The sequence below is a fragment of the Rosa chinensis genome, chromosome 2, assembly GCF_002994745.2.
Source record: "Rosa chinensis cultivar Old Blush chromosome 2, RchiOBHm-V2, whole genome shotgun sequence".
NCBI classification, from domain to species: domain Eukaryota; kingdom Viridiplantae; phylum Streptophyta; class Magnoliopsida; order Rosales; family Rosaceae; genus Rosa; species Rosa chinensis.
This window is the reverse complement of record NC_037089.1, coordinates 25,627,996-25,648,954: the sequence shown is the minus strand read 5'-3', so window position 1 is coordinate 25,648,954 and position 20,959 is coordinate 25,627,996. Positions and strand designations below refer to the sequence as shown.

At 41.3% G+C, this 20,959-nt stretch overlaps 1 protein-coding gene across 7 annotated transcripts; it reads right to left on the bottom strand.

Annotated features, from left to right (window-relative positions):
* Positions 1–4,544: 4,544 nt before the first annotated feature.
* On the bottom strand, positions 4,545–20,841 carry LOC112185356 (putative pentatricopeptide repeat-containing protein At1g69350, mitochondrial). 7 transcript variants are annotated; one of them, XM_040513865.1, is made up of 7 exons: positions 15,074–18,230; positions 13,582–13,692; positions 13,336–13,485; positions 5,741–6,463; positions 5,374–5,496; positions 5,168–5,267; positions 4,545–4,775 (listed from the first exon to the last, which is right to left on the bottom strand). In XM_040513865.1, exon 1 carries the CDS (start codon positions 17,632–17,634, stop codon positions 15,199–15,201), a length of 2,436 nt encoding a protein of 811 aa, XP_040369799.1. In that variant the 5' UTR covers positions 17,635–18,230; the 3' UTR covers positions 4,545–4,775; positions 5,168–5,267; positions 5,374–5,496; positions 5,741–6,463; positions 13,336–13,485; positions 13,582–13,692; positions 15,074–15,198. The 7 variants fall into 7 exon arrangements, with proteins under 7 accessions (XP_040369799.1, XP_024179362.1, XP_040369797.1 ...); XM_024323594.2 differs by having other exon boundaries at positions 13,336–13,466; XM_040513863.1 differs by having other exon boundaries at positions 13,336–13,692.
* Positions 20,842–20,959: the final 118 nt, after the last annotated feature.

Genomic DNA, 20,959 nt, shown 5'->3' with positions numbered 1-20,959 from the left:
TTAACAGGAGGAATTAAAAAACTTAATGAGGTAAGTGGGATAAATGACCCTAGAATTAGGGTAAATGGACAAAAACCCTTATATCAATTCAAGAGATTAAAAAGGCCATGGTAATCTTGGCTAATGTAGCAAAACAGCAAAAGAATCGCCAAGAATTTAAAGTTTGTTTGCGTAATTGGTAGCTACAACCAATTTCGAGAATTAAAGATTTTGTGTCTCAAGACATTGCATCAATTAAGTGTTAATTTAAAAAGGAGTATCACATTAAATAGCAAAAGAATCGACAAGAGGGTTGAGAAAGCTAGAAGCAAATTCGCTCCATCTTTTTCAGAGCTGAGTGTACCGAAACCCTGGGGTTTTTGGTAGCAGGGCGGCAGCAACTGGGTCATTTCTTGCCTGTCAGGGGGGTCTTCTGGTGCCGTTCGTATCTGGTGTGAGAAGTTCACGTGTGCAGCGGAGGGGAGTATTCTCGGATTTGAGATCGCGGGCGACCGACATCTCTGGACGAGAAGTGGGTGTGAGGCGGCGACGGATCTGGTTTCTAGTTGTTGGCGGTGCACCTTTGTCAGCATCTCTTTGAAGGCAATTCTTGTTTTTGTAGTAGGTCGGGCTTGTTTAGGCTACGAGGCAGGGGCGGCCCTGAGGGTGTGCAGGTAGTGCCGCCGCACAAGGCCTCTAAAAATGGGAGGCCTCCGACTTTTGAGTTTCGAGTATATATTGGTATAAATGAATATAATTAATTTTGTTCCCTATCCATGCATAGAATCTTGTGTAGTCTAGTTGGTTGGCTGGCCAAGGCGCGCGCGGGTTCTATATCCTTGTCACGGGTTCGAATCCCAGACTTCCATTTTTAATATTCTTTTCTCTTCCTTTTAAAAAAAAAAACCTTCCGTGTCCTTGATTTTTTTTCCTTTTCTCTTTTTCTTTTTAATCTTCCTTTTTCTTCCTTTTTCTTTCACTCTCCGTGTCCCTGATTATCTTTTTCTTCCCTCTTTTTCTTTGTCTTTTTTTACATCTCACATTCTTTTAGGGTTTAGGATTTTCTTTTTCCTTTTGTTAGTAGATTTTTTTTTTGGTAAGTCAGCAAATTAGATTTTTTTTTCCTTTTGTTACTAGGTTTTTATTAACCTTATAAAAGAGACATGTGCAAAGAAATAAAACTAAACCCAACACAAATTCGAAGCTGTGCCTTACAAGTGCTTATTGGGTGGTGCAGCAAACAAGTGCTTATAGAGGAGAGGGATACATATGAAGTTTGTTATCGTCATGAATGAATTAGGAGTTATAGTCTCGTCAAACATTATTTGAAACTTTCTTAGTTATTTTGATTAGTTGTTTGAGAATAATTATTTATTATTGAATGATCTTGTCATAACATTTTTTTTATTGTACCCAATTTTTTTTTTTTTTTTTTAAATCATTATGCAATGAACATAAGCCCTGTGTCAAATTTTCGCACTAGGTTTCTGAATTCTCAGGACCGGCCCTGCTACGAGGCTATCTTCCAGGTCGGACCCAGGTCCCTCGAGGTGGCAGGGATGGTTAAAGATCAAGGTCGTCTGCCGGAATGGCAGTGGCGGCTTGCTTGCTTGGTGTGGTAGCAGTGCCTCCGGCAAGCATCCTACCGGTGATCGACGGTCTGAGTTGCAGATTGAGGGCAATGGGTGTGGGCTGGGCTTCTGGTTTCAGTCCATTCTCCCTCCTCTCTCTTGTTTGGGCCAGAGGTTGGGTCGGGGCTCTTGTTGGGCTTGTTGTGGGATGGACTTCTATATGACTCTAATTTGAGGCTATTCACTGCTTTGAACGGTGGAAGGGTACACCAAGATGGTCTTAGGCCCCAAGCCATTCATGGTAGATGCGGAGAATTAGGGTTGTATTTTGGAATAAACATAGTTGTTAGTTGTTTTTTCTTTGAAGTTTCCTTTTGGTTAGTAGTTTTGCATTTCCTTTTTGGATTTTAGTTTTCGCATTCTCTTATGGGTATTAGTCTGAATATTTGTATAGTCAGTTGAGCAGTGATTGTAATGGGTGATCTTCGGATCCCCTAGATTGACCTTGTACGGTCGTCATGATCTTTTGATCATTGAAATATATTCCATTTCCCTAAAAAAAAAAAAATAGCAAAAGAATCGACAAGAATTTAAAATTCATCCCCTTTATTAGTAGCTACAATCAATTTCGAGAATCAACGGATTTAGCCTTTTATATATCGTGTCCCAAGGCACAAGGAGTATTGCATTCAAGATATAACATAATAAGATTTTCCAAATCTAAAATATAAATATTGAAGCCTTAATTTGGTTTATACATTAAAGGTATGGAAATGTATACAAACACTTGTGAATTTCGAAGTGGGAAACACGTGGGCCTCTACCAGCATTCTGTTGGAGAGAATGCTTTTTCGTAAGGCGTTACTCTCTAATAGAATGCTGGTAGAGGTCCAAGTTCAAATACCCCTTCTCAATAAGAATGCCAAAATCATTTGATACTGAGCTCAATGCTAGTGCTGGTGTTGAATCTATTCATTTCAGAAACAAACATGTTGGGAAGGCCCTCCATTAATGAAATCTACTTGCCCTGGCAGTGGCAAATCATTCTTCACCTTCTCATCAAGTGATGCGGCTAATTCAGCAGCATCTGTAGTTGAGATGGAATCATCGGCATCTCCACATTTCTTCATCACAGCCCTTGAGATTACATTGCAGTTGTTGATAAACACCAATGCCTCGGGATGGTTGAGTTTGAAAGCGCCCAGATAGCAAGAAGAAGCACTCCTTGACTCTGAGATGTGGAGACACCGATTATGAACCATGACGAACCCCGACTTTTTTTTTTTTTTGTTTCATTGACTTCCAGTATTCTTCTTGTAATAGTCTTGCAAACTTTGCATCCTCATTTTCCTCAGCTTCAACTATTGATAAACCAGCTATTTTCAGTTCATTCTCTTGCTCTCTAAGTTCTAAACAAATCCATAAAGTACCACTTGGTTTGATCCCACTGGGACCTGTGGTCTCCGAGAGATTGGCTGCTTCTGCTGCTGCTGCCTTTTGGGAGCCCGTTCACTTTTTTTGTTCATCGTCCTATCGCCAAATCTCCGAAAAATTAGGCAAAATATTTTATAACCAAGGAAAAACAAAACCAGGCATAAATAAAGACAGCATTTGTCTAAGAAAATGGAGGAGGATCCAGAAATTGCTCGTCAAAATTCCTTTTTCAATTGCATCAAATCATAGACAAACGGAATTTCAACCCAAAATTCATGACGAAGCAAGTAGTGAATAATTTGTTATTAAGGATCCTGATAGAGAAAATGAAAAATCTATGTCTTTGGCTAAATCCATTGTAATAAATTCATAATTCACATAATGGGGAGTCAGCTTGGAATGCCATAACCACAAATCCATAAGGACAATGTTATTCCCACTCGTGCAAAACCATAAACTGTGAAGGAGAATAGTTGCTATATATCATTCATGATACAACAAAATGGCAATGAAAACTTAAATTCATATCACAAAAGGGATTATAAGTTTTTTTTTTCTTTTTTCAATAAAATAGCAGTCAAAAGCCAACACTTTTAACCATAATCAATAATGGCAAAGTCATAGTACAAAGAAATCTATCAAAACCTAAAACAAAACATCATCGTATGATCGTAAATTTAAATTTCATTTGAAGACCAATCAGATCTAAGACACCAAGCCAATAAAAAGACAAATTAATTAAAAATTAGAAATAACCATCACAATCTTGTAGCTGCAGCACTCAGACGGGCAACTGAGAGAATGAAATACCTGAGGAAGACAAGTGGTTTGGTCCCCTTGGCACCTTTGATTGCCAAGAGGGTGGCTGCACCAGCTGCTGCACGTCCCATTTTTCGTAATTCCCATTTCTTTCCTAATAACAGGACAGACGCTCTCTGTCTCTATTTTCCACTATTTATATTGGTTGTCAGACAAGCAAGCAGATAAATAGGGCGGGAAATTCTTCATTTTGGCGCCAACACTTGGCGCCATTGGAAAATACGAGGGGACACCTGTGTCATTTTCACTCTCCTTTTACTCTGAAAATAGAACGTGATTCAGTCATAACTTTTTTTACAAATTCGATGGATTATTGTCTGTCCTTTAGGGGTGGGTTCGGTTCCGATCGGTTCGGTTTTGGGCCTAAACCGAAAACCGAACCGAAGTTAGACTCGGTTCGGTTCGGTTCGGTTTTGCGTTTTTGAGAAGTTGAAACCGAAAACCGAACCGACCCGAACGGTTCGGTTCGGTTCGGCCCAGTTTCGGTTTTTTTTTTTTTTTTTTTTTTTTTTTTTTTTTGAAAAACAGATTTTTACTACTTTATTTCTACCTCTCTGGTATTGCAACTCGATAAGTTTTTTGTTTCTTCAAACCTAACAATGATTTTACAAGTTTAATAATGCATACTTTGTACTTCAATAGACAATAATCTATAGTTCTATACTCCATAGTCCATATAATTCAAACTTCAAAGCTTCAAAATAAAGAACCGAGTCCAAAATTTATAATGTCCACCAACAATATAGTCCAAGGCCATTGGAGCCTTTTAGACAATTAAAAACCAGGCCATTGGAGCCACAAAACAAAACAAGAATAAAAAATAAAAAGAGCAAACTATCCCAAGAATTGAATAACCCCAAAAAAATATATATATATATCCCTCTCCTACCGGAGCCGAAGTGCATGAATGGTGGCCCTACTGCCCTTACATCTCAGCCTCAGGTTCTCTTCAAGATCTGGTGGCAGGATGGCCTGCATTGCACCCACAAAAAGTAGTAAAACATTAAAATGAAATGGGTTTATTACTGGTAACTACTATAGCAGAAACCAGGAACACAGAAGATTGAAGGTGGCAGACTCAAGCATTCAATAACACCTACAATTAAGCATAAGCACTTGGAACTACTTCAACTTGAACTAGTAGCCATATATCATACCCACAAGCATCCAAAGGCAAACATAACCTGCTACCTTTGTGTTTAAAGGCAGAACATAACCATTTAAGAAAATACAACTTACGAGCATCAACAATTTATAACACCTTGAACACATGTACGACAACCACTCATCCTACAATATGATCCAAGCAAATATGCTAGAAAACAAACACGTCCAATGCTGTGGATTGAAAAGTAACTAGCTACCTTCTTAATGAGAATCATGTGAAAGAAATAGAGCTGTCCCATTGTTGCTGAACCATAAGCTATCAATAGAGATAGTAAGATCTTTCAAAAATAGGCCAAGCTACAGAGCATTGCGAAAGAGATATAAAGTTAGTCATGTAGTGACTATTGTTAAGTTGTCAATACTTCTTGAATTCAAAAAACAAAAATTTAAACGGAGTAATTACCCGAGGAGGACTACATATTGCCCTGTTAAGTTGTCAATATTTCTTGTCCTTCGCAACAGCACCAGTTGAGGAAGTGTGACGACTGACGACTGCTTCCAAATATATGGAAAAAGCCCACATCACCTGATCAATCAATTCAGTTAGATCGCACAAGTAATTGAACAATTTGATCCTCAAACAATTTTGGTACTGCACAAAACTGTTAACATCAATCATAATCAACAGAGAGAGAGATCTATAGATATATACAAATATAGAGAGAAATAGAGAGAGTACTTGAGAGCACTAATCAATCATAAAGCCCCAAACTTTGGGCCTATGTTTAACCAAACAATAAGCAAATAAATCACAGAAAGCAAAAACGTACCAGCGCCAAGGATGTTCTTGAGGTCTCACCTTCATCTAAGTTTTCACGAAATACAAAACTATCAATATCAACAAGAATCAGAGAGAGAGAGAGAGAGAGAGAGAGATCTATAGATATATACAGATACAAAGAGAGATAGAGAAAGATAGAGAGAGAAAGAGGCTCCAGATCTGGGGAGTATGAAGAAGAAGAAGGGTGCAGTCAGAACATCGGTCCCGCTCAGGTCATTGTGCTCGATGTTGTTGACCTTCTTGCGGTCGGGATCCGGCTCCTTGAAGGCCTGGATGACCAGAGCTGCAGCGGAAACCAGAGACGAACAGAAAACTGAGAGAACTGACGACCTTCCACTCCTTGGTGATCTTGTGTTCTTGACGACGACAAGAAAACTATGAGGATTGATGAAGAGAAGAAATGGGAATTCACCCAATTGAGAAATAACATCAAATTTGTAAATGGGTCCAGAAATTTCAATAAGATGGTACCTTTGTGCGAAGATGTTCATTGGGGATGCGGGAGACTCTTCTGATCTGGCCAGGCCTATACTCGACTAAAGCGTCGGCCGAGAACGATGTTGATGGTGTTGACGAACCCATCACCAGATGATGTAGTTGATAACGCTGGTGACGACGACATCCTTATGGCAAGGTTTGGCGGCCTTGATCGGTGTCTGATCTGGTGCGATGTGGCTGCGTGATAGAGGAAGAGAGCCTAAACTAGAAGAGTCTGAGAGGGGAACCGAAGTCAGAAGTGAGGCTGCGATAAACTATTTATATCACGACATTAGGGTTTTCTGATCCCTAAAACAAAACGACGTCGTTTTGTGAAATATGAACAGTAATTCGGTTCGGTTCGGTTTTTACGGGGCCGAAACCGAAAACCGAACCGAACAGAATCGGTTCGGTGCGGTTTTTTTTTTTCGGTTCGGTTTTTTTCGGTGCGGTTTTGTTCGGCTTCGGTTCGGCTTTCGGTGCGGTTTTTTTCGGTTTTCGGTCTCGCGAGGCCACCCCTACTGTCCTTGCCCATATAATAATTGTTGATTGGATTTTACTATAGTTATTGTCATTTATTAATTTTTTTTAAAGACATAACATATTGCATATCAACACATTAATGGCTCTTTTTTATCACAAAATTAATTTAGCGATTATTATATGATTGTTGTAGAGAAACTGAAATTGAGATAAATTCGCTGTGTATTCTCATTAATAATAGGGGCCTCTTTATATAGAGGATTACAATGTATAGAATCTCAATCATATAAGGAAAGTAATTCTACATTGATTAGGATTCTAAATCCTTCTAATTAAATCCTATTACCACTAGGTCAAGTAACCTAGAGTTTGGGCTAAACACAAATTAGGTTTTCCTTGAACACTCCCCCTTGTGTTGCCCAAACGTGGTGCTTCTCTCATTGCCTCGTTAAAAACCTTGCCGAGTAACAAAAACCCAGTGGGACAAAAATAACCTCGGTCGAAGGGGAAAAAGAGCACAACACACTCTTCACGTTTCGAGGTGAACATGTAGACATCTCCTCCTGATGTCTGCGCCTCCCCCTGACGACTACGATCATGGGAGTTCAGATAATTTCCGCAAGTCAATTCTTGCCACATGTTTCTCGAACGTGGATTTGGGCAATGACTTAGTAAACAAGTCTGCCTCACTGTCCTCAGATTGAACCTAGTTCACTTTGATCTTGAGGAGAGTCTGTTGTTGCTGATAATGCTTGGTGTTATCTCTTTTGATGTAGCCTTGCCTCATTTGTTCAAAACAAGCAGCATTATCCTAAATGCTCGTAGGCTCATCTGTGGTAAACTTCAAACCACAATTGCTTCGAACATGCGTAATTATGGATCCAATCCATATACATTCACGAACCACTCCGTGAAGAGCAATGATCTCTGCATTGTTCGAAGATATAGCGACTAGGGTCTATTCTATAGACCTCCAAGATATCATGGTCTTTTCCCATGGTGAACACTTAACCAGTTTGGGAATGACCTTTGTGTGGGTCAGAGAGATACTCAACATCAGTAAAACCTTCCAAAACACATGTCGTTTTGGGATGGGGATAATAGACGCAGTCCAATGTTGGTCTATCATCTCTTTGTAGGGATAGAACAAGCCCATATCACTCATACATCTCAAGTATCGAAAGATATCTTTTACACCAATCCAATAGCGTCGCATTGGCGCAGAGCTATATCTAGCTAACAAGTTCACAACATATGAGATGTCCGGTCTTGTGCATTGGGATAAGTACAATAATGCGCCTATTGTACTAAGTAAGGCACTTCTGCCTCTAGCACATCTTCGTCATCATCCTTTCGACGAAGAGGATTCTTTTCAGGATCAAGACTATGGATGATCATGGGGGTGCTTGAAGGTTTGACCTTGTCAAATGCCTAAGCATCTATCAACACGATGCTCAAGTTCTAAACCGAGACATAATCGTGTTCTCCCAAAATCTTTCATCTCAAACTACGGATTTCAAGTGTTCAGCGGTTTCCCTTAACTATTTAAGGGCTTCTAATGAAGATCATGTCTAACATGAACTGCGATAGAATCCGAAACTTGTCATAGAAAGGTGTGGGCATATCCTTTCCCAATCAAGTAGTCACTTTAGTGAGTGTTTCAACCTCTTTGTAAACGCGCTTCATGGTCTAAAGCCACTTGACTTGGGTAAATGAAGTTCATCATGAACCTTCATGTATATTCCGTATCTAGATCCCTATAGAGATACGTAGTGACCACATTTGTAAGCTGCATGTTCAGTTATTCGGAAACTACCAAACTGACAAGGTAGTGGAGTGCAATGACATCCATTACAAGAGAATATGTCTTATCGTAGTCGATTCCATAGCGTTTTGTGGGAAGCCTTGCGCCATAAGGCTAGATTACCATCTCTTTTTCTCACTACGCTTTCTAACGAAGACCCATTATTCAACAGGTTTTTTGTTAAGAGGTGTTGGCATCTCTAGCTCGAAAACATTCATCTTCGTTAAAGAATCCATCTTAACCTGGATCGCATATTTCCATTTAGGCCAAATTTCTCTACGTTGACATTCATTAATCAACGGAGCGTGGTTCGATATCATTAGACTCAACAAACTCATGCGCAACTACATCAACAATTATGATGGAGTTTCTATCCCACGTCTCATGTACACTCGTGTAAGTTTCATAGATCTCTATATTCTCAGGAATAGGTTCTGACGTTGAGGTGTCCCCCAAAGATAACCATAACCCGGAAGATTCTCATGAGACGGATTTTGAGTCTTGATGATCAAAGGATTAGAATGTGCCAAAGTATCCTTCGAACCCACGGGCCTCCCACGCATCCTAGCTGGGGCCATGGCCTGTAACGCCAAAGTGCCACTCTTTATGGCGTTGGCGCCATGCCTACCTCCGTGTAGGGTGGCGCAACGTCCTCTCGTAGGGACGTCCATCCTTGCAGGAATGTTTGCAACATATTTGTGTGATCTCGTCACTTTAGTAGGGATCGAGATGAGACATAGTGGGGACAGACTACGACAATTCCTGTCGTTCCTGTTGAACATTCGTGTTCTTATCTCCCCCTAATAACGGGAAACTGTCTCATCAAAGTGACATCCGCAAATCTAGCGGTAAGGAGATCGCCTAGCAAGGGCATTTAAGTGGCAGATGATTGTTGGAAGCTCATATCCAACGTAGTTGCCCATTCGTCTGTAAGGACCCATTATAAAGCGCTGTGGCGGCTCAATTGGCACATAAATGGCACTCAAATATGCGTAAGTACGATATTTGTACCCAGTCACTAGCTGTATCGCAGAGGTAGATTGAGTGGCAGTGGGTCGTAGACGAATTAGCATAGCTGCATGTGATATTGCATCACCCCAAGCGGAGATAAGGAGATTGGTGCGCATTACCAATGTCCGGACTACCATCGTAGTCGTTTCCGCGAGACCATTTGGGTGTGCGCATGGGAATATGATGTCCAACATCAGTCCCAAATGCAATAACCATCGAAAGTCTTCGATGTAAACTCACTAGCATAGTCAAATCCAATTGACTGAATATGATGATTTGGGGAGTGAGCCCGTTGTCATATGCTGTGTACTAGGAGTGTTTCATAAGCAACATTACAAATGGACAATGGTACAACACGTGACCAGCGTGTTTGCATGTCAACCAACATCATGAGATATTTAAACGTCTGCAAGTTGGTTGAATCAATCCAGAGAATCCCTATGGATTCTATGTAAGAACATAATGAATATTTTCATATCCTTTGCATAGGACGGTCTCAGTCCTAGTTTCCCTAAGGAACGGGCTTTGTAAAATGAGTGAGAGGCTTTAGAAGCAACCAATGAGAATTTTGGTTAGGCATGAGCGTCTGAAACGCTATTTTGAAGCAAGTTGGTGATTGCAGCATCACCTAGGGCGCCATCACCATGATGTACGCCATCCATGGAGTCATGGATAGGGACTACGTCAGCCCTAGGCTGGTGGTGGACGGAGGCGGTGTCCTAGGCAGTAGCATCGGTCACACTTAGTATAAGAATCAACTTTTGATTCATGCTTCATTTCGCTCGAGAGAAAAGATGTCCGTGTGAAGTCTTTTGTAGACGGATCATCATATCATGACTAGGATGATCTATCCTGTCGTGACAAAGCCAATATGTGTCTAAATCCAAGAGATCTTCTCTCATAACTTTATTGGATTTAATAGCTCGAATAGTAACATAAAGTCCACTAGAGAGACACATAAACTTCTCTAAGATGCGCCTTTGTTTGCAATCATTAGAGGTATTGCAAAGGAACTCATTTCCGTTCTCTACATGTGTTTTCGCATGGAATCCGTTGGCTACTCATAGGTGCGATTTGCCCTAAGAGCGTAGAGAGTTTTTGTTTTTTTTTTTTTTTTTTTTTTCCGACAGTAATCAAGGTGCCCGTTGGCAAGGGGAACTTGGGCTATTCCATGTCCTTGAATTAATACTGATGGCCTAGTCATCGTAGTCACAAAGTAATATGCTTAGAATCAAAATTAAGTCATAATGAAAAGAACTCGAAATTTTATTCATAAGCCAACGGAGTACATCATTGTCTCTTAACCATTAGGAGAATCTAACCCAAATGCTAGCTAATGCAAAACAATGGTAGTCGTCTAACTTCTTTCGGTAATTCCAAAATACATGTGACCAGGTGAGTAGAGAGATGTCAGTGGAGCAAGGCTCGCTTAAGTACCACTAATCTCAGAACCTTCCTAGACATCACACTTACTTTAGGTGAGCCTACTTTGAAGAAAGACTAAACTATTGGCATTTACTACAAAGTATATGACAATTGCCTATTACATCTCTTGGAAAAAATAAAGATTTAAACAGAATTGGCGATCTATTGATCTCAGCCAGATTTGTAGTCTTCAACCCTTCACTCTAGATCATTTTCTTGATCTTCTTGTTCCACATAGTGAGCTTCTCTTGCTTCACAATTTGCTTTGTAGGCGGTGACAATTTCTTCACGAGCTCTACAAATGTGTGCCCAATGATTGGATACTCCATATCGAGAACATACATCTCTTTGCTCAGACTCCATTGATTGAGGCGCTTTGAAAGCGTCATTTAGATGGTGCCACCAACATGGCCAGAGGTGTTGCCTCCCTCTCTCTTTCCATGTTGACCTCTTCGGTTCCGTGTTCGCCTATTTTGGCGGTTACCTTCCCAAGTAGAGCGATTATATGGATCAGAACGTCCAGAAGTATCCCTAAGATTAGGTTTTCGCTCTTGGCACCCTCTCTTAGGGGCGCAACTATAATTGGATTCCGGATCCACGGATCTCGAATTATAGTTCTTCACAAGGGTGTTGTCATGCTTTTCAACGACATTCATAGCTCCAATGAGCTCATGAAACCTTGTGATTCGTTCTGCAATAACATCAATTCGATAGTTCTTAACAACCATCAATGCAGAGAAGGGGAAGGTAGAGAGAGTCTTCTCAATCAACATCGCATCTGTGATCACTTTACCACAGAATTCCATTAAGGATTTAATGCGAAGTGCTTCCGAGTTGTAGTCAAGAACTGACTTGAAATCACAAAAGCGGAGGCTATGCCATCTCACTTCTAGGTCAGGAAGCAGGGAGTCATGGACGTTGCCAAATCTTTCTTCGAGTGAGACCCACAGCCTTCTGGGGTCTTCTTCATTTATACACTCGTACTAGAGCGAATCATCCATATGACGAGTCATTAGGGTGATGGCTTTCGCCTTATTTGCCTATAAGGCTGCTCTATTTGCTTCCAAAGCTTGAGCTTGCTCAACAGTTAGCACGTCCTGGCTAGGCTTGAGAATCGTATCCAGGATTCCATCGGCCTTGAGATGCTGGCAGACATCACGAACCCACCTTGATATTCAGAGCCAGTTGTTCCCAATGGAGCAAAGTCCAATTTGTTCAGGTTACTCATCCTGAAAGAGAACAAGATATTAGGCTTAGTTTCGGAGAGAAAAAAACTACCACGAAAACAAATAAAATTTCTGAGCGTAGTCGCTTTCAAGAAATTCGATTCCAAGAGGGGTTGGATTAGATCGAAACAATGATGTTTGAGGTCGATCGTTTCTTCTCAACAAACTCTAAGTTTGGAGGACTCTACAAGCTCCAAGCTTGGAGTGAGCACGAACCCCCACAGTTCGGCTTAATTAGGTCTCCCCTATGATGAAGAAAGGGGGATAGAAGAAGGGAGGTTGCAAGTCCCCGAGAAAAAGAAGCGAAAAAGAATTAAAAAAAAACTTCAAAAAGGGGAATTTTTAGTAAACCATACATCTTAGAATTGCAAAGCGTATTCGATCCTCGTTGTAGGATTGCAGAGCGTATTCGATCCTCGTTGTAGGATTGTAGACGAGCTTCAGTCCTAGGCGAATCAAACTTGTTGAAATTCGGAGCAGATTCGCTTCTGAACAGCTCCCACTCCGATTGGTGTACAGGTCTCAAAACTACTCCAATTGGGCTTAAATTTGGAGGTCTAATAGAAGAGACAGAGGTGAACAACTTTGATGAAGGAAGAATTTTTATCTGAAGTCCTGAACTAGATGTTTCGGGGCGTGCAAGCAGCCTGATCTGCACAGGAATGAGCGTCCTGCTGTGCTGCAGGAGGCAGCAGGCGTGCGGCAATGCTGCAGGGGCAGTAGGCGGCACACGGGTGCGCAAGGGCTGCAGGGGCAGCGTACGACATGGCTAGCAAGGGCTAGGAGCTTGCGGTAGTTTTGGTGAAAAGAGTTTTGGTTTTTAGGGCTAGGGTTAGGGCTCGTGCTGATAACGTGTTGTAGAGAAACTGATATTGAGAGAAATTCGCTGTGTATTCTCATTGATAATAGGGGCCTCTTTATATAGATGATTACAATGTATAGAATCTCAATCATATAAGGAAAGTAATTCTACATTGATTAGGATTCTAGATCCTTCTAATTAAATCCTATTACCACTAGGTCAAGTAACCTAGAGTTTGGGCTAAACACAAATTAGGTTTTCCTTGAACAATGATATCATTTCATCTTGAGTTCCTAGGTTCATCCCTCATTTAAAAAGTAATAAATAACTTAATAAAACAACATCAAATGAATTACCATGAGAACATCACAATTGCCACAATCAAGTTAGCGGATGAATTGGCTCCAACTGCATTGTCCTCCATTTAAAGAAGCCTGGATTCTACTCCATGGAGCTGGTGAGGGTAGAATGGGAGCCCTCAAAAGTCCTGCAGCAGGAAGATGAAACTAAAAGAAAAATATGGCAACCCCATCTGTAAAGAAGAGAAGATGGCATGCAACATTTGACAATTTGAAATAAAAGTTCATAGTTTTAAACTATACCTGCTTACTTCACATGATGACATGAAATGCAGTGCTCGTCTCCCAAACCTATTGCATAAGCCACCTTGGAGATGAAGCCTTGACCCTGCTTATGGGTGCTCAATTGACCATCTGTGAGGAAATAAAACGAGTAAATAGTAGAGGGAGTCAAAACCTAATACCCTCATGCAATACGGTCATCTTAAGGCAGAAAGAAAACTATTGTGAATCTGCACTGCATGAAACTTTAAAATGAAGTAATAAATTGTCACACAATGAACCAGTACTGAACAGTATGACTTTCATGTCTCTCATGAGACAGACAGAAGTAGTCATTTATTTGAATCATAAACAAAAGCATCAGATGACACCAAATAGGCAAGAAAAAAGAAAGAAAGGAAAAACATTGGAAGAGAAGGTGCCCACTTAAACTCGTACTGAAGAGCTAACATTATACATGGATATAGAATTATGTAGCAATTAGATTAATCCACATAAACCCAAAAACAGTAGAATAAACTGGGAAAGAGGTTTACTCAACATGTAAGCCAGTCCCGTTATTATTTTTGGAAAGCAATATAGGTCAAGATATTGGGCCCTGCTTGGCTGTGAGTATTTAGTCACCCTGAACTTGAATCATCAAGACTAAATTCTTACGATCATCACTGCTAAGTGCTAACATCCCACAACTTCTTCTCTGCTGAGCATTCTATAACTGTCCCGTTCTGACAACATCGAGAAATATATTCATTTATATTTTGCTGAAATTCCTCCAAACAATCAGCTTGTGTGTCTTCAGTTCCTAGAGCATTACCTAGTATACCAGCAGAATTTGACTTGAAGCATATACAATCTTTTTTTCTCTATGAGTGTGTGAGGATCCTTGGCAATAACAGATAAGATTACATGAGAAGAAATGTCTTTCAAGTAGAGACCTAGATTAGAAATAATCATGGTTCTTCAATATACTAAAATACTAATCCTGTGCAGCAAGACACACCATGAGCCATCTTGACCTCATTACAGAACATAATGTCCTGTCAAGAAGGTAAAGAGCTTTTGATCCCATTACTTTTGATTGTGCAAGCTGGTCCTTAAGTGAGAAACTACCAACCAAAATGACTCTCTAATTGTTAGATCATTCATGAAATGAATCACAGTAAACCAAGGACATATAATCTAAAGCAGCAATAAGCTTTCTGCTCTAACATGTACAGCTCTAGACTATAGGTATAACTTTTACCTACAAACAAAACACATAAACAACCCTAGTTGCATTTGCAGAAATGGCAAATTTCTCATCAGTATCATATACAGAGCAGAAGAGTAGACAGATGTACTATCCCTTTATTCAGGGAATATGGTTCTTTCTTTCTGTCGTGAGGACTATCATAGTACCATGCACTAAAAATTAAGTGCCCACATCAGTACTGTTCCATTTTATCCAATTAAACACACTGAATTAAGAGAGAGAAAATAAACAAACAAAACTCAGAGTAAAGGCTGATGAAACCTGTAGCCGTTCGACTCCATTGATAGCCATTAGAAGAATTCAACTCCTTTTCTTTAAATTTTCTAAATTGATCTTCTCAAAATCTCAACAGTATCCCTCAAATCTTAATTTCAGTATCAAATGTATTAGGATTCTGCCAGCCAGCAATCTGAATTCAGTCTCTCCAGTCCCTCTCCAACTCCAAAAGCATGCACCTCGTCTCGAATCTGAACCCAACTGTAAGCAGGATTTTTCTTCAATCCCCTTGATTTCATCAATTCCCTCACCCTCTTTACATCTTCCCATCTACCTGCTTCTGCATACATGTTAGAAAGCAGTATATAGTACCCACAATGGTCAGGTTTTAACTTAAATAGATACTCTGCTGCCCAACTCGCCAACTCTATGTTCCCATGGATTTGACATGCCCCAAGTAAAGAACCCCAAATGTTGGCATCTGGTACAATTGGCATGCCTTTAATAAGTTCGACTGCTTCTTCCATAAGGCCAGCTCGGCCAAGGAGATCAACCATGCATGCATAGTGCTTTTGTGTAGGCTCAATATTTCGTGCCAGCATCCCCTCAAAGTATCTTTTGCCCTTCTCAACTAACCCCCCATGACTACAAGATGACAAAACTGCAATGTATGAAACAGAATCATATTCTACACCATCTTCCCTCATTGCTTCAAAGAAACCGATTGCAGTGTCAAGCTCACCTAGCATTCCGTATCCCAAAATCATAGTATTCCAAGAGGCTACATCCTTGTTGGAAATGCGATCAAAGACCTTAGTAGCAAGATCAATTCGGCCAGATTTGGTATAGAAATCCAAAAGTGAGTTTGCAACAAAGAGATGAGAGTCAAAACACTTTCTTATTACAGATCCATGAATCTCTTTGCCTTGCTTGATTGCAGTTAGATTTGCGCAAGCTGATATAACTCCCACAAATGAAACAATGTCATGCATCATGCCCACCAGCTTCATTTCAGAAAACAAACTTAGAGATTCGGAGCAATCTTTGGTCTGAGAATAACCTATTATCAGTGTGTTGTAGGACACCTCATCTCTAAGGGATATGTTAAACACATTTCGAGCAAGATCTAGCCAGCCACATTTTGCGTACATATCTGTGAGAGCATTAGAGACAAACAAATCAGAGGCAGATCCCATGCGAATTGTCCTTGCCTGAATTTCTTTCCCAAGGCGAAGGGAACCCAGCCGTGCACAAGCTGGAAGAAGATTTGTGATGGTGACAGAATTGGGAATTTCACCATGAGCTTGCATTTGTCTCACAAGTCCAATTGCTTCCAACTCAAGCCTGTTTTGAGCAAAATTAGCAATCATGGCAGTCCAAGAAACAATATTCCTTTCATCCATCTCTCGGAACACATTGGACGCCTCATGTGAATGGCCTGATTTTGCATACATATCAATTAATGAGTTGCCAATAAAAACGTCTGATTCAATACCCATTCTTATACAGAAACCATGGAGTTCTTTCCCAACCCCAAATAATTCTAGTTCAACCAAAACTGGTAACATGCTGGAAATGGTGACAGAGTTTGGTTTAACCCCTACATCAATCATCAACCTAAATGTATCCAATGCTTCCCTGTTATTCCCCACATAAGAAAGACTAGTAATAGCTGCATTCCAAGAAACCTCATTCCGCTGACTCATCTCATCAAAAACCTGTTTCGATGCCTTCACATTCCAACACTTGCCATACACATCAACCAATGCATTCCCAATAGTCACCTGCGTACCCAAACCAGACTTCACAACATAGCAATGTATCTGAACCGCCATCACCTCATCTGCAAGCTCTGCGCAAACCGGCAATGCACTGATAACACTCACAACATTCGGCCTACACCCAATTCCCAAATTCATCTCCCTATAACAATGCAGTGCCTCAACGTAACCACCATTCACCGAAAACACCCCAATAATTGTATTCCACGACACAACATCTCTCTCAGTCATTTCATCAAACACCTTCCGTGCATCCCTTAGTTTCCCGCAGTTACCATAAAACGAAAGAAGCGTGTTCCCCACGTAAACATCCGAATCAAACCCTAGTTTAACCACCACCCCATGAACCTCCATCCCCTTCTTCACCTCCGTAGAGTCCGAACAGGCCTTGATGACGAAAGGAAAGCTGTGATCATCGAGCTGCACGCCGCTCCGAACCATTTGATTGTAAGTCCGAAACCGATCGTCCACCTGAGCAATGGAGCAGGCTCTTATGAGCGTGTTCCACAAGAAAGCGGTCCGGCAATACTTAACGGTTTGATTAAAGAGGCGGAGAGAGGCGTCGGGGGAGTTGAAGGTGGCGTAGGTGAGCATGAGGGAGGCGCAGAGGGAGACGCTGTGGGGGAGTAGGGCGTGGAGGAGTGAGAGAGCGTGGAGTTGCTTGGTTTGGCGGAGGGTTTGGGCGTTGGAGGTGAGTGTGAGGAGATTGGAGTGAGGGTGAGTTGGGGTTGGTTTTGTGGTGGTGGTGGAAAGAGAGAGGGAGGAGATTGAGAACAGCGGCGGCGGGTGGAAGTGTCTGAGGACATTGCGGTGGTGGTTTAACATAGAAACAGAGCAACGCCCTTAGAATAGTGTTGAGTGGGAGCCGGGAGGACTGGATTCTGTAGAGCTGAGAATTCGGAAGGAAGAAGAAGTTAGTGGTTTTACACATGCAACCAGTAACTCGAGATTTTGAAGGGGAATTGTTTTTCTAATTGGTTTTACACATCTACAACTCTAGACTAGAGGTATGACTTTTACCTACAAACACAACACATAAACAACCCTAGTTGCATTTGCAGAAATGGCAAGTTTCTCACCAGTATTATATACAGAGCAGAAGAGTAGACATATGTACTATATATATACTATCCCTTTATTCAGGGAATATGATTATTTCTTTCTGTCGTGAGGACTATCATAGTACCATGCACTAAAATTAAGTGCCCACATCAGTACTGTTCCATTTTTATCCAATTAAACACACTGAAATAAGAGAGAGAAAATATAAAAACAAAATTCAGAGTAAAGGCTGATGAAACCTGTAGCCGTTTAACTCCATTGATAGCCATTAGAAGAATTCAACTCCTTTTCTTTGAAGGTACTAAATTGATCTTCTCAAATCTCAACAGTATCCCTCAAATCTTAATTTCAGTATCAAATGTATTAGGATTCTGCCAGCCAGCAATCTGAATTCAGTCTCTCCAGTCTCTCTCCAACTCCGAAAGCATGCACCTCGTCTCGAATCTGAACCCAACTGTAAGCAGGATTTTTCTTCAAGCCCCTTGACTTCATCAATTCCCTCACCCTCTTTACATCTTCCCATCTACTTGCTTCTGCATACATGTTAGAAAGCAGTATATAGTACCCACAATGGTCAGGTTTTAACTTAAATAGATACTCTGCTGCCCAACTCGCCAACTCTATGTTCCCATGGATTCGACATGCTCCAAGTAAAGAACCCCAAATGTTGGCATCTGGTACAATTGGCATGCCTTTAATAAGTTCTACTGCTTCTTCCATGAGGCCAGCTCGGCCAAGGAGATCAACCATGCACGCATAGTGCTTTTGTGTAGGCTCAATATTTCGTGCCAGCATCCCCTCAAAGTATCTTTTGCCCTTCTCAACTAACCCCCCATGACTACAAGATGACAAAACTGCAATGTATGAAACAGAATCATAATCTACACCATCTTCCCTCATTGCTTCAAAGAAACTGATTGCAGTGTCAAGCTCACCTAGCATTCCATATCCCAAAATCATAGTATTCCAAGAGGCTACATCCTTGTTGGAAATGTGGTCAAAGACCTTAGTAGCAAGATCAATTCGGCCAGATTTGGTATAGAAATCCAGAAGTGAGTTTGCAACAAAGAGATGAGAGTCAAAAAGCTTTCTTATTACAGATCCATGAATCTCTTTGCCTTGCTTGACTGCAGTTAGATTTGCGCAAGCTGATATAACTCCCACAAATGAAACAATGTCATGCATCATGCCCACCAGCTTCATTTCAGAAAACAAACTTAGAGATTCAGAGCAATCTGTGGTCTGAGAATAACCTATTATCAGTGTGTTGTAGGACACCTCGTCTCTAAGGGATATGTTAAAGACATTTCGAGCAAGATCTAGCCAGCCACATTTTGCGTACATGTCTGTGAGAGCATTAGAGACAAACAAATCAGAGGCAGATCCCATGCGAATTGTCCTTGCATGAATTTCTTTCCCAAGGCGAAGGGAACCCAACCGTGCACAAGCTGGAAGAAGATTTGTGATGGTGACAGAATTGGGAATTTCACCATGAGCTTGCATTTGTCTCAGAAGTCCAATTGCTTCCAACTCAAGCCTGTTTTGAGCAAAATTAGCAATCATGGCATTCCAAGAAACAATATTCCTTTCATCCATCTCTCGGAACACATTGGACGCCTCATGTGAATGGCCTGATTTTGCATACATATCAATTAATGAGTTGCCAATAAAAACGTCTGATTCAATACCCATTCTTATACAGAAACCATGGAGCTCTTTACCAACTCCAAATAAGTCAAGTTCAACCAAAACTGGTAGCATGCTGGAAATGGTGACAGAGTTTGGTTTAACCCCTACATCAATCATCAACCTAAATGTATCCAATGCTTCCCTGTTATTCCCCACATAAGCAAGACTAGTAATAGCTGCATTCCAAGAAACCTCATTCCGCTGACTCATCTCATCAAAAACCTGTTTCGACGCCTTCACATTCCAACACTTCCCATACACATCAACCAATGCATTCCCAATAGTCACCTGCGTACCCAAACCAGACTTCACAACATAGCAATGTATCTGAACCGCCATCACCTCATCCGCAAGCTCTGCGCAAACCGGCAATGCACTAATAACACTCACAACATTCGGCCTACACCCAATTCCCAAATTCATCTCCCTATAACAATGCAGTGCATCAACGTAACCCCCATTCACCGAAAACACCCCGATAATCGTATTCCACGACACAACATCTCTCTCAGTCATTTCATCAAACACCTTCCGTGCATCCCTTAGTTTCCCACAGTTGCCATAAAACGAAAGAAGCGTGTTCCCCACGTAAACATCCGAATCAAACCCTAGTTTAACCACCACCCCATGAACCTCCATCCCCTTCTTCACCTCCGTAGAGTCCGAACAGGCCTTGATGACGAAAGGAAAGCTGTGATCATCGAGCTGCACGCCGCTCCGAACCATTTGATTGTAAGTCCGAAACCGATCGTCCACCTGAGCAATGGAGCAGGCTCTTATGAGCGTGTTCCACAAGAAAGCGGTGCGGCAATACTTAACGGTTTGATTAAAGAGGCGGCGAGAGGCGTCGGGGGAGTTGAAGGTGGCGTAGGTGAGCATGAGGGAGGCGCAGAGGGAGACGCTGTGGGGGAGTAGGGCGTGGAGGAGAGAGAGAGCGTGGAGTTGCTTGGTTTGGTGGAGGGTTTGGGCGTTGGAGGTGAGTGTGAGGAGATTGGAGTGAGGGTGAGTTGGGGTTGGTTTTGTGGTGGTGGTGGAAAGAGAGAGGGTGGAGATTGAGAATAGCGGCGGCGGGTGGAAGTGTCTGAGGGCATTGCGGTGGTGGTTTAACATAGAAGCAACGCCCTTAGAATAGTGTTGAGTGGGAGCCGGGAGGACTGGATTCTGTAGAGCTGAGAAGTCGGAAGGAAGAAGATGTTAGTGGTTTTACACATGCAAAACCAGTAACTCGAGATTTTGGAGGGGAATTGTTTATCTAATTTTTTTTTTTTTTTGGTTGAGATTAAGAGATATTGTCATTAATAGAGACCCGAAGCAGCTAATTCACAAACTTCACGATTTGGAGCATGTCTCTAGACTAACTGACCAAGCAATCAAACACCTCATAAACACCGATCAACTA